General features: G+C 39.2%; 1 protein-coding gene across 2 annotated transcripts in view; it reads left to right on the forward strand.

The window, feature by feature from the left end:
• prkg1a (protein kinase cGMP-dependent 1a) overlaps positions 1-13,195 on the forward strand; it is a 175,315-nt gene that overhangs the window by 22,347 nt on the left and 139,773 nt on the right. Inside the window, exon 1 of one of the 2 annotated variants that reach the window (XM_067421957.1) lies at positions 7,209-7,575. The exons of the other annotated variant lie outside the window; for it this stretch is intronic. Coding sequence (XP_067278058.1) covers positions 7,319-7,575 — 257 coding nt within the window. The 5' untranslated portion in view covers positions 7,209-7,318. Of the gene's footprint in view, positions 1-7,208; positions 7,576-13,195 lie in introns of those variants that run through there. 2 annotated transcript variants of the gene reach the window in all.

Raw genomic sequence — 13,195 nt, forward strand, 5'->3', positions numbered from 1 at the left:
CGTACACTCATTGAAAACAATGTGTTCGAATTTTAAAGACGTGGCGCGCCGCCGAGCTCCGCGTCCGGTGTGCGACCCTCTTTAGAGTCACTTCATCAGCATTTTATTCATCAGTCATGTCATACACACACACACACACACACAGAGAGAAACTCAGAGGTATACACGACAACCCGTCAAAATAAAAGTTTGGTTTAACTTGAGAAATATATCACTGTTGTACAGTAGAGTTTAGAGATGTCACAGTGTAATAATAATACTAACACTAATGTAATAATTAGATCAAAACTTTATTTTTTAAATAATATATCACAATTTTTCTTCCATGTTTTAATTTTAACAGTATAAAGCTCAGTTGTGCAGCTTTGTTTGACAAAAAAATTTCATTAAGTATTAATATTATCTTCATTTGATTACCAGAAAATACACAACACAGAATTTGTGGGAAATCTTTTCATAGAAGTTGAATTAAAAATAAAAATAAAACATTATATGGTTGTTTTTATGAATTCAATGAATTAAGCAGCTATGGCCTATATTTCCTGGTAAATATTACAGTGAACAAACATCACAGACAATGGCAGACCAAGGTAGCTCTGGCATAATGTCAATAACACACAAAGTTATTGATGTATCTCTTAAGTACAGAAAAAAGGTACCATTGGTTACCGGTACTGAATTGAAGGTACCGGTACTGATTTAAATGTGAACGGTACCAAACCCTACCGTTTACACAATAGCTGATGCGAGAGTAAGTGTAACATAAAGCTATATGGCAACCTTGTTAATCTCTTGTTGCATGGGATGCATTTCTAACAACATTTTTAGCATATACACCAATAGCAAATTGTCATTTGCATATTAAAATCACAAATGACCCCCCCCCCCCCACCACCACCACCACACACACACACACACACACACACACACACACACACACAATACTGTCACCTTTTCTACTCTAAAGAGTTTGCAGGCTTGCAACAAGCAAAGGAGGATCGCAAACATTTTTGTTTTTCTTTGCCGATAGGGACGTGAAATAGGTATACTTTATAACAATGGTCTTAAAAAGGTCTTAAAAAGACTTGAATTTAACTTGAAGAAATCTGTAGGAACCCTGATTTTTGGGTGAACTAACCCTTTAAGTATTATAGACCATGTTTGACACTAGGAAAGAACTCCAAACCTGAGACCCATAAATTTCACCAGATGTGGGCAGTCTGGAAGAGGGAAGCATGTATGCTGATGGCCATGACAGCACTGAGTAAATTAATAAGTCAATATATAGTGAGTGAGTCAAAGATCTGGTTCTTCACACTAAATACAGTGTACAAACTGTTCCCCTAAAAGACCAAAAACAATAGCTTGATAGTAAAAGTTATCTAAACATCCCTTTGAAATGGAAGTCCATGAAATGAAAACATTACTGAGTTATTTAGAGAGGTAAGAGATAACCGGCCATTTTAATAGTCTTTTGGATAATGATAGCTATTTTCCTTAGAAGAATACGGTTTAATAAGATGTCTTTACAAGACACCTGAGTACGCGAAAAACACTCCCCCCCCCCCATTGCCCTTTGAGAACGGTGTGTTAAAACACTCCTCTAAAAATATAACATGCCTAACCTGAGGGGAGACAACAGCGTGAGAAGCAGAGAGAATAAGCCAACACAGATAGAGAGAAAGAAAGAAAGAGAGAGATGAAAGCAGGAGTCAGTTCAGTTTATATCAACCTGAATCTCCTCATTTAGAGAATGTGAACACAGGCCGTGTGAAGTGACAGTCGATAGAATATAAGCAGACAGAGAGACAGTAATTAGCATGAGCTCGAGTCTCTCTCTTGGGCTAGGAGCAGACTGCTACGTTGTGACATTTCTCAAGCCTTGTTTTGTAATGATGCATCTGGAAACTGCTGAGAAAGACATCCCCACCTCTAATCTCAGAAAATTGACTCCTCGGTTTAGAAACAGAAATGTTTCCATATTTAAATTAGCTCAGGAAACTTATGATGACATAATTAAACATTTCTACATTCTCTGAAGAAACAGAGTATTTTTTGCCACCTTGATGCTGGAGTAGTTGCTAGGCTTTTGGCGAAGGTCTCATAGCTACATTCACACAGTTAGTGTAAGGGAGTGACCACTGTATTTACTAACAGCTGTGACTCACAAATTACCCTGTACATACTACAGCAGACAGGAATGCATGGGTCAGAATGGAATGTTAACTGAAGTCAATACGCTTTTTTAGCCTCGAGTCCATTTTTATCTATCGGTCTGTCCGTCCGTCCGTCCATCCATCCATCCATCCATCTCTCCATCCATCCATCCACTTTGATTTTTAGCCAAGTATAGTCGCATTTCCACCGTGGTAACTTTTCCCAGGAACTAGGGACTTTGGGGTGGTACTCTGTGTGTTTCGTCCGCAGGAACCAGGGTCTAAATAAAGTTCCGGGTAAAGATTTTCCCTTTAAAATGGCCCTGCTTGCGAGGTAGTACTTTTTCAAAGTTCAGGACCTTTTGGGGGTGGGATGTGAGCGCTGAACATGATTATTGGTTAAGCTCACACAGAACTGTATTTCAACCTAAAAGTCTGTTGTTGTGCATGCAGTAAGAGTCGTTTGCTAATCAAATCAACAATAGAGTTAAAAAAATACGACCAATGGAATGACAATAAGTTTCAGGCTTTGTTAAGTTTATTTGCGGATGACAAAATCCAGTTGAAACCTGAAAGAATCACACGCAGTCCTACGTCATCGGACTAATCTTCAGAATACTTTAGAGCGTGATGGTAACGCAGACAGCAGCAGCTCTGAGGGAAACGTGTTCCTGGGAAAAAAGTTCCTGGGACAAATTATGGTAGTTTCGGTGGAGGCTTAAGACTCCTGGATCAACATATCTTCACAAATTTTTCAAATTTTGTTGATCCTGGAACAACATTTCTGTCCAAAAATGTTGTCCTAACTCTATATACCCCTAAGCCTAACATCCATAACATGCACCTAAAAACAGAAGGAAATGATAGGTGAATAACCCTGATGTAGAACCTAACCCTGGTTGTAATATAAAATTGACAAAATGTTGTAATATGTTGGTGAAATCATGTTTACCATATCCATCCGTCCATCCCGACTGGACTAAGCCGCATGAATCTATAGGCATCGTGTCTGTAGCACATATGTACAGCATGAACAATAATAATAATAGTGTTGCATGACTTATCAAGCACCACCAATAATAAAAGATCACTAAAACCCGTGATCAAGTCCGCCATATTGACCATATCTCCTTACTAACTTCCGGTAGATATCCCAGATTTCAGAGCGTATAGCGGCAGAACTGATCAATGACTGACAGAACGTCCTCTGGTCCTGGAGCTCAGAGATATCCGATTGGGTTTCACTGTGAGAGTAGGAGAGAGAGACTGTATAACAGGAATGGGATGAGTAATGTCTGCGCCAGCACCACCCCACCCCAGCCTGTAATCCAATCAGTCCCTCAGGTGCACAGCAGTCCTGTGCTAATCACTGTGTCATCGTTCGCACATGCACAGTAGGACAGCCAGATAATTAGCTCTTATCACATCTCCGTGATCACACCAAAGACAACGTTTTGGATCTTGCTCGCTTGATAATAATAAACTAACATAAACAATAATAATAAATAAATAAATAAATAATGTGATAGATTTTTAGTCTCTCTTTTCTCCTGTTCTCGCTCTATCCCTGCATCTGAATTACAGCCCCTCTCTCATGAATGTGAAGAGAGATGATGCATTCATATCAAGGTTGGGTGGTCATGAATGCACAATAGTCTACTGTACTATGTCCCTCAGAGTGTTCGTGGAAAGAAATAATGCTGTCATTTCCATTAGAACAAATAGCCTAATGTGAAACAGAGATTTTTTAGATTTAATAACTGATCTAAGATACCTAAATATTACAGCATGTAATTCAATGGGAGTTAAGAGCCACAGTGATTTTGGGGGCTGTCAGAGTCAAAATTGTTTTATCACAACAACAACAAACATTTCTTTATTATTATTGTTGTTATTTTGAATAATATATTAGTATATATATGATTGTCATTTATCTCAAGTAATATATGATATCAATCTTAAAAGTCTCATGAACTGGCTTTTTTATTTTTTTTATATTGTTGTCTGAGGTCAACTAATGACGTTTGTGTGGTTTTACATTCAAAAACATCATAACTAATAAGTAATAGGCTATTTTCTACACTGGTTCTGAGGCTCTCTCCTGAACGCTGGGTTTTGATGGGCGTGCCGCACTAGAGACTTGGAAGTAAACGCCCACGGCTAGGATTGGAGAAGATTTGCATATTTAATGAGCTCAGCTCATACACACATACACGTGCGCGAGCGGGCCCTTCAAATGTCACGTCAAGAGAGAGAAAAGCAGAACAAAAGGAATATTATGAGATTCATCGGCCTGCCGACGGGCTTCCGTTTTGGAGAAAACACACAGCTCTGGGACGTTGGGCTTTGCGAGCCCTGGCCCATACGTGTCTGAGTCCAGCGAGCTAAAGGTAACTTATGCTCTATTAGACACGTACACATAAGCAAAACGATACTATTGCATATAAAAAACACGTTTTACTCACATAAGTGTGTTGCAACATTCCTCCTGTCGGATCCAACATGGAAGAGTAGCATTGTGACTGTAAGATTTGTTTACAAACGATCCCGCGGTGAAATAAGTGAAAACCCCCACGTGAGCTGGAACTCCATTAATAATAAAGTTCAACCACACATTCCTAATATTAGGATCCGAAGGAAGATTCCACAACCAGGAATAGTGCCGTGTCTTGCTATAATCTTCAGCTTGTCTATTGCTGCTGCTTGTGTGATCCCATGAGTCAGTGGGCGTGGCTACTGAAATTCGGCTTATTATTCTGTAGAGGCGGTGTTTCGTCGCGCACTGACGTCAGTAGAAGCAAACACTCGTTTGCTGGGCCTGGTGTCTATAAAAGCTTTTCTTTGACTAACAAGGACGTTTTCAGCTCTGAAACAAACAGGATAATCTTATATTACCATGACCATTTATATATCAAAAGCTCTAGGGAAAGTTGATTTCGGAATTCATCACCCCTTTAAAACACCATGGATACTTGCATTACATGTCTTTGCATGGACGATGGGAAGTTCGATTTATTGCAGTGAATCGGTTCATTTAGAAGAGATTAAATAATAATAATAATAATAATAATAATAATAATAATAATAATAAAACAATTCAGCAGCTATTTACATCATCACGTCATCCTGTGTCATTGCTGCATGATATATTATTAATAAAATATTTTATTTTTAAAACAAAAATCCCAGCAAGCAATTTTGAGTAAAATACGTCTAGCCGTCCAAACACATTGTATACATACCTGACATCTAGGTCAACTCAAGTCAAGTCACCTTTATTTATATAGCGTTTTTACAATGATGATTGTTTCAAAGCAACCACACAGTGTTAAACGGGAAAAAATTTGAAACAAAATTTGATTCGACTGTGCAGTTGCTCTGGAGAAAACGGTGATGCTATCAGCTTATTTCAATTCATCATATAGCGACAAAGTGAGCTTTTTATATAAAAAAAATAAACCATGGGAGAAACCAGACTCAGTCGGGGTGCCAGTTCTCTGGCCTATTAACAAACAGTGTATGATTATTATCATGCAAGAGTTTTATTGAGGATGACAGGTCGATTAAACAAATATTTGAATGATTCGAGTCATTGCCCCGGAGACGGGTTTATTTAGGATGAAGTGTGAAGTAAACGATTATTAAATATTCTAATGATCGGAGTCATCACGCCTGAGACGGGTTTATTCCGGATGACGTGTCGAGTAAACAATTATTAAATATGAATATTCAAATGATCTGAGTTTTCATGCCAGAGGCGGGTTTATATAGGGTGACGTGTCGATAAAACATTAAATATAGATATATTCGAATGATAGGAGTCATCATGCCGGAGACAGGTTTATTGAGGATGACGTGTCGAGAAAAGAATTATCGAAAGATCGGCGTCATCATGCCGGAGACGAGTTTATTGAGGATGACGTGTCGGTGAGGCAAATTCAGAGGAGACACTAATTGACACGTCTGCAGACACTTCAGGGATGCACTGGTCTAGGCTAAAACAAAGCCAAATTTGGGTGGTCAGTGGAAATTTAATAGGATTCTAACCATAGCCCAGTCATCTAAAACATGAACATGTCAAATAAATGAAACCAAACACCTTATTACTGTTGACTTTACTTACTTGTATATGATGGACATATACATCTCATTTAAGTTATTTAGGCAAAAACGAAATTTAGCTAGCCTAACCAAATTCAAGCCAGACTAGCTGTAGCGGGTCTATAGTTAACCTAGATAGTGAAAAAGGCAGCTATTGTTTGTTGGGATGCATTTTGACTGTTATTTATTGTGTTGTAGCCTAGTTCAGTTAATAGCAGCCACGATTCACTTTAAAAATACAGTCCATACAATAGTGAGGGTCTATTGGCTATAGGCTTATGTTTTGCATATTTTAACAGTAAAATTCGTCATCTGGCTGAAAAGGCTTTGCTACTTATTTAAAAACAATTGATTTGTGTGTCTTGATAAGACGACTTTCTGCAACATTGTATTATTTGGCTAATATAGGCATAACTAACTTTTTGCCCCGCCCTGGGTAAAATCCTTTGTACAATCCAAAATCAGCCCGAATCGGGCTTGTTCTCATAAGACTCGGATCGATTTAACTCTAATGAAATAGATCGTTCAACCGATTCATTCAAGAGATCCATGTTATAGCAGATTGATAGATCCGACTCTTCCGAAGAATGATTCATTCATAAATCGGACACAGCAAGTCATAGGTAGATCCGTGTGTCTTTGTGTTGTTTCCCACGATTAGGACTCTAGTGTAAGTGCATTTATACCGGATCTGCGTTTCAAATGGTTCGTGCAATCGCACATTATCGTGGTTTATGTAGAACAGTTTCCGAAGAGGTTTCTCATCCCCCCACTTTATCCCCTCAAGCGCAAAAGTGAAACTCCGCCTATGCCTGTGAAGACCCCGTGGATGAGGAGACAGTCTGTACCCGGTATGGTGTGTGTTTTTGGACGGGAATGTTTGGGACACAAGTAACTGTCATCGGGTCCGACGCCGACTCCCGTTTCCAACTGTAAACACGTGGATAGATCAGCTGTTTTACACTGGAGCTTCTCAACCGGAGCTTGTCTGGGCGCGTGATACAGTTTGAGAGCGCGCCTGGTTGATTTCAAGGGGATTAAAGTTTTTTTACTACCTCAGAATGAGTGACCTAGAGGAAGACTTTGCCAAGATTCTAATGCTGAAGGAAGAGAGGATACGAGACCTTGAAAGGCGCTTGGTGGAGCGAGAAGACGAAATCAACGAGCTGAAGAGAAAGCTGCACAAATGTCAGTCCGTTTTACCGAGCGCGAAGATCGGACTGCCGCGGACGCATCGCGCGCAGGGAATATCAGCCGAACCGCAAACGCACCAGGATTTATCAAACCAAAGCTTTAGGAGAGTTGCTAAATCTGACAGGTGAGATGATTTTGACACGTTTAACGTATGTAACTAATGTATGTAACTTGGGTCATGACTTGTAATAGTTCATAGCTACTTTGTTGGCAATTTTTTTATTTGATTCCATCAGTGCATCTTTAAGAGTAGTCTATTTGAGGTTGAGGATTCAGGACATGAATGAAGAAACTCATGATGACAGAGCATCTTTGTGAAGCTTCAGAGAGAGGATGAGGTGGGGGAGATAGAGTGTATCATTGATCTAAACCATCATCATCATCATCAGCTCCCAGAGGGCTCCGAGCGCAGGAAGCTTCGTGCATTATCGGCTTTTAGGGTTTGAACGTGTAGCGCCCAAGAGCCTGTCTGAGGATATTTAATACGCCATTAGAAAGTGCTTTGTTTGACCATATGCTTCCCCTCCCATCAGCTCTATCCATCTGATGCTTTGGGCATCATTGTATACGATTTGGCTGAACTTTCTAAGGATGGCAAAATATTATTCTGAAGTTTAGGACTTCTCTTAGTGCTTTTTGCTTTTCATTAGGCCTACTTTATAATGAATTAAAATTTAAATATATTTAATCATCTCAAAAATGCTTAACTAATTTTTAGTTTTTTTGGTGCTTAAACAATCTTGAATGCACCTGTATTTGCATATCATTATGCAGCGAATGTGCGTGAGTCAAATCCCAGATTTCGAAACCATTATGCGTTCATTATGTTTTCCAAGTTTCAAATTGAGTTTGGCTGAAGCTCAAAAGATACTTTGGAAAACGTATCAGCGTCCCCTTGCATTTGAATTGAAAGCAGCAATGACCACAAGAGGGCAGAAGCTCTTCTGTTGCTGCCCCCCCCCTTCCCCCAATTAATATCTCATCACTAAAAATAAACAAAAAACACTAATAGTTTTATAATTGCATTTTTGGGATGCTCGCCTTAGAGCGCAGTATCTGCACTTATGTGTTTGTGACCGTGTGAAGTTACTATAAAGACAGATGTGCTGGCCTAATCACTTTTACCTTAATGATTTCATTATGGAAGAAGCAGAGGGATAAAAGCTGTTTGTAGCTTAATGAGCACCTAGACCATATGCTGATAAACAAACTTTGCCTTATGATGCATCATCTGATCCTCAGTTTTTCATTTATGACAAAAATGACAATACATTTAGCTTCTTGTTCATGCTTTATTCCTAATGGTGACAATCCACGATACTGTATGTTATCAATACAAGAAAAACAGTGTAACAGTTTATAGATAAAGGGTTAGTTCACACAAAAATGAAATTTATGCCATTAATGACTCAGCCTAATGTCGTTCCACACCCGTAAGACCTCCGTTCATCTTCAGAACACAGTTTAAAGGGGGGGTGAAACACTCAGTTTCAGTCAATCTTATGTCAATCTTGAGTACCTATAGAGTAGTATTGCATCCTTCATATCTCCGAAAAGTCTTTAGTTTTATTATATTTATAAAAGAAAGATAGGCAGTTCCGAGTCCTTCCGAAAAAAACAGAGCGGAAAGAGGCGTATTGTGTGGGCGGAGCTAAAGAATCACGAGTGCGCGCAGCTATTGCATGAGACTGTCTGAAAGCTGTGACATCCTCAAGCGTGGAAAAGAAAACGTTACCCAAATAAACCATATCTATCAGTCAGATTCAACTAATACATATATGATCCAGAATCAGGTCCGGAGGATAAAATAAATTGAGAAGCAGCAACAGCAGGACGTCCGTCTCTGTGGTATGTACTGTATTTAGTGGTCTGTCAACATTTGTGTGCGTTTACTCGCAGTTTATGAGGACATGATTTGGTTTATGGACTATTGTATGTGACTAAACCTTAGCAGTAGCAAGCAATACGGTTCGCACGTCAGACTAGTATATAAAAAAAACAATGGAGTAGCGCATTTGAATGACGAAGCACACTTTGTGAGAACGTCCCCTAGGTTGATGTTTGGCTAGTTTTACAAAAAACAAACAGACACATATAGTGGTCAGCTAAACAAATTTATTTAAACACACACCATACATCGCATGCTCCATTGATAAATTAACTATACGCAATCGTGTTGTTTACTGATGTTTACTCACGCGACAATAGCCAAAAACATAGACATTTGAAGCAGTTTTACTCACCGCCTGCTTCCAAAGCAGGACCGTGAACCTTTATTGTCACCGCTCCATCAAAAACACACTTCTTTGGTAACATTGTTGATTTCGTGAAGTCCTGTGACAGCAGTGACCGTGGAGATCCACTTTTGCGACACGACTGAAGAGTGATGTTGTGACGCTTCCCGTCATTTCTCTGTTCAAATCGGTTCAAAAGCAGCGCTGCCTTCCCGGAAAGCTGTGCGGGCGTGTTAAAGTTGCTTGACATCACCCATAGGAATAAAGTGGAGCGCGGCGCGACAGAAGTGTTGCGCGGATGAGTGGATCTGCACCTTGAGAGCAGTGTTTATGGGCGTGCATTTGCTCTCTCCCTCTCTGGTTGTCTGCGCGCACCCTTCCTGGAGAAGAGCCCGTACGGCCTATAAAAGAACCTTCCGCTCTTTTGACGTCAAGTGGACCCATTCTCGAAAAAAAACTCTCCGAAACTTGTGGGAAACCGGAAGGAGTATTTTTGACACAGAAATACTCAATCAAACGTCCAACTTAGTTTTTGAAACTTTGTCCATGTTAAGGATGGGAATCCAAGTCTTTAACAGTGTAAAAAGCTCAGTATGCAGGAAACAGAATTTCACCCCCGCTTTAAGATATTTTATATTTAGTCTGAGAGCGTATGCAAGTGTATGAACTCTATACTGTCCATGTCCAGAAAGGGAATTAAAAACATCATCAAAGTAGCCCATATGTGACAACAGTTAGTTAATTAGAATCTCTTGAAGCATCAAAAATAAATTTTGTTTCAAAAATAACAAAAACTATGGCTTTATTCAGCATTGTCTTCTCTTCCGCGTTTGTTTTCAATCCTCAAATAAAGATTTGAACGGTTATGAATTGGCGGATTGATTCATGATTCAGATCACCAATGTCACGTGATTTCAGCAGTTTGGCCGTTTGACATGCGATCTGAATGTTCAAATCTTTATTTGAGGATTGAAAACAAACCCGGAAGAAAAGATGATGCTGAATAAAGTTGTCGTTTTTTTGATTTTTGGACCAAAATGTATTTTCGAACCAATACAATTAGGTAATGCTGTGTCATAACAGTAATTATGAAATGGCAATCCATGGTACTTTATGTGGAGCTGTTCAGGTGCTCAGACTCAGATTTATGCTTTTCTATTTCATCTATGCCGAAACGAACCTACAGCAGTCAGCTGGTACAAGTAAGAGCTCTGTCTGCAATATATTTATGTTCACTATTATTGTAATGCTATGTGCTTTGAGACATGAGGTCATTAAACGCTGTCTCTCATCATCTCGTGACGCTTTGCAGAGTCTACCGTGTGTTCATGTGTTTTGAAGGAGGCGTGGCTTTGGAGACGCTCTGAAAGGAGGGTGGGATTTCATGCTTTCAAACCTAGCTTTCTATTGCTAGCTTAATGAAATTGCTTATAAGGGTTCCACATTTTGTTTTAGATGTCTCCTTCAGTAGTTTAACAAGCATCCGAGGTCAAAAAACACTTTATTTTCCTCAAAATATACACATCACCTCATTTCTGCAAACATTTTGTTAGAAGATAAACAGTTTTTTTTGATTGTCTCTCTAAACCCATTTCCCCCCCACAAGCTCTGATTGCTCACCTGCTCTGATTGTTCAGATGGTTTAGTCTGTTGTGATTGGTCTGCCGCTTTTAGATTGTGTCAGAAGTGAAACGCCTATTATCTGAATTTCATCTCCAGAGGCCTTCTCATATAGACTGACGTGGTCGTAATCAATTCTAGTCAGAATATGAGTCTGATACTGCTTGGTTGGGCTGTAACTTATGGGGAGTGTTTTAACCGAACCAGGAAAGACCTCTATTGGATAGACCTAATCAGAGCATCGGAGCGACGCATAACGATAGTTACCAAATGTCAACAGAACTCAACTGCACTGTGTTACCATGTCTGCGGTCTGGCCGAGGGTTGTTTTCCATGTCTGCGCAGGGCTTGAAAAATATGATTGTTTTAAAAGGGTAGTTAAACCCAACGGTACTTGTACTCACCCTAATGTCATTCCAAACCTAAATTAATTTATTTCTTTGTAATGTAAAAGAAAATGATTTGAGTCTGTTTTTTTGTTTAAACAATATTCAAATGGGAGCCTAACCAAAATGGCTTGGTTGACAACATTCTTCAAAATACCTTCTTTTGGGTTTCATGGAGGAGAGAAAGTCATAGAGGTTTGGAATTTATGATGGTGAGTAAATGATGACAGAATAATAGCAGTAAATAGCAGTAAATTTACTGCATCCGTTAAGTGCATTTCTGTGTGACAAAAGTGCAATATTAAGTTTGTTATCTGCATTTGCAGTAAATTCGATAATATCATTCGATAATATGGATATTCGATAATATCCATCATTATTTTTCCTTGTCCAAGATTTATTTATGTACTCCAATTTAAGGCCCTAACCCTTTGCAAGAACACATTCATGGGGAACGGGGTTTGCCAGGGCCGAATTTTAGCCCCAGTCCAGACCTGTGTCCGCGGGTTGAAGCAACCTCAATTATGTGATCTATAGACCCAGGAATGCGAATTTTTGCAGGCAACCTTGCCAAAATAACACACATTTACCCACATTTTAACAAAAAAAATTTCCAGAGAAGAAATCAGACTGGAATTGCTGACGATTCTTTTCGGCAGGTCAGATTTGGCTTTCTTTTAGGAGTTGATAACTTTGGGCTATTTGTTGTGCACTTTTATCTTTAAAACTTTGCAGACCTTTTTATTCACAAACAGACACTGCATGACAGGTAATATTTTAAGGGAATATGTTTTGAAACTTGATATTGTTTTATCTTGATATCAACTACAAACAGGTACCCATTAAGCACAGCCAGACTTTTTGCATTTAATGATATGCCTTTGTCATTTACAATAAAATGCAAAATACATTCTATCCCCTTACACTGCCCCTGCCCCTAAAACTACCCATCACAGGAAACATTCTGCATTATTACTTTCTCAAAAAAAAAAAAAAAAAAAAACCTCGTCCTGTATGATTAATAAGCCTTTGAAAAGTGGTCCCTCCCCACAATGTAGGTGATCTCAGGTTTTACTATCCTAATGGGGACATTTGGTCCCCACAATGTAATATACACACACCACCACAACAACCACAACAACAACAACGTTTAGGTCAGTACATTTGTTTTATAGTAAACTTAAAGGTGTCATGAACTGGCTTTTTTAAATGTTTTATACTGTTGTCTGAGGTCAACTAATGACGTTTGTGTGGTTTTACATTCAAAAACATAATAACTAATAAGTAATAGGCTATTTTCTACACTGGTTCTGAGGCTCTCTCCTGAACGCTGGGTTTTGATGGGCGTGCCGCACTGGAGACTTGGAAGTAAACGCCCACGGCTAGGATTGGATAAGATTTGCATATTTAATGAGCTTAAGCTCCCCTGTCAGTTCAGGGAGAGGAGAGAGGAGAGAATCAGGAAGAACCACCAGATTGATTATCTCGATCATAAGGCTCGTGA

The sequence above is a fragment of the Pseudorasbora parva genome, chromosome 17, assembly GCF_024679245.1.
Source record: "Pseudorasbora parva isolate DD20220531a chromosome 17, ASM2467924v1, whole genome shotgun sequence".
Lineage (NCBI taxonomy): Eukaryota > Metazoa > Chordata > Actinopteri > Cypriniformes > Gobionidae > Pseudorasbora > Pseudorasbora parva.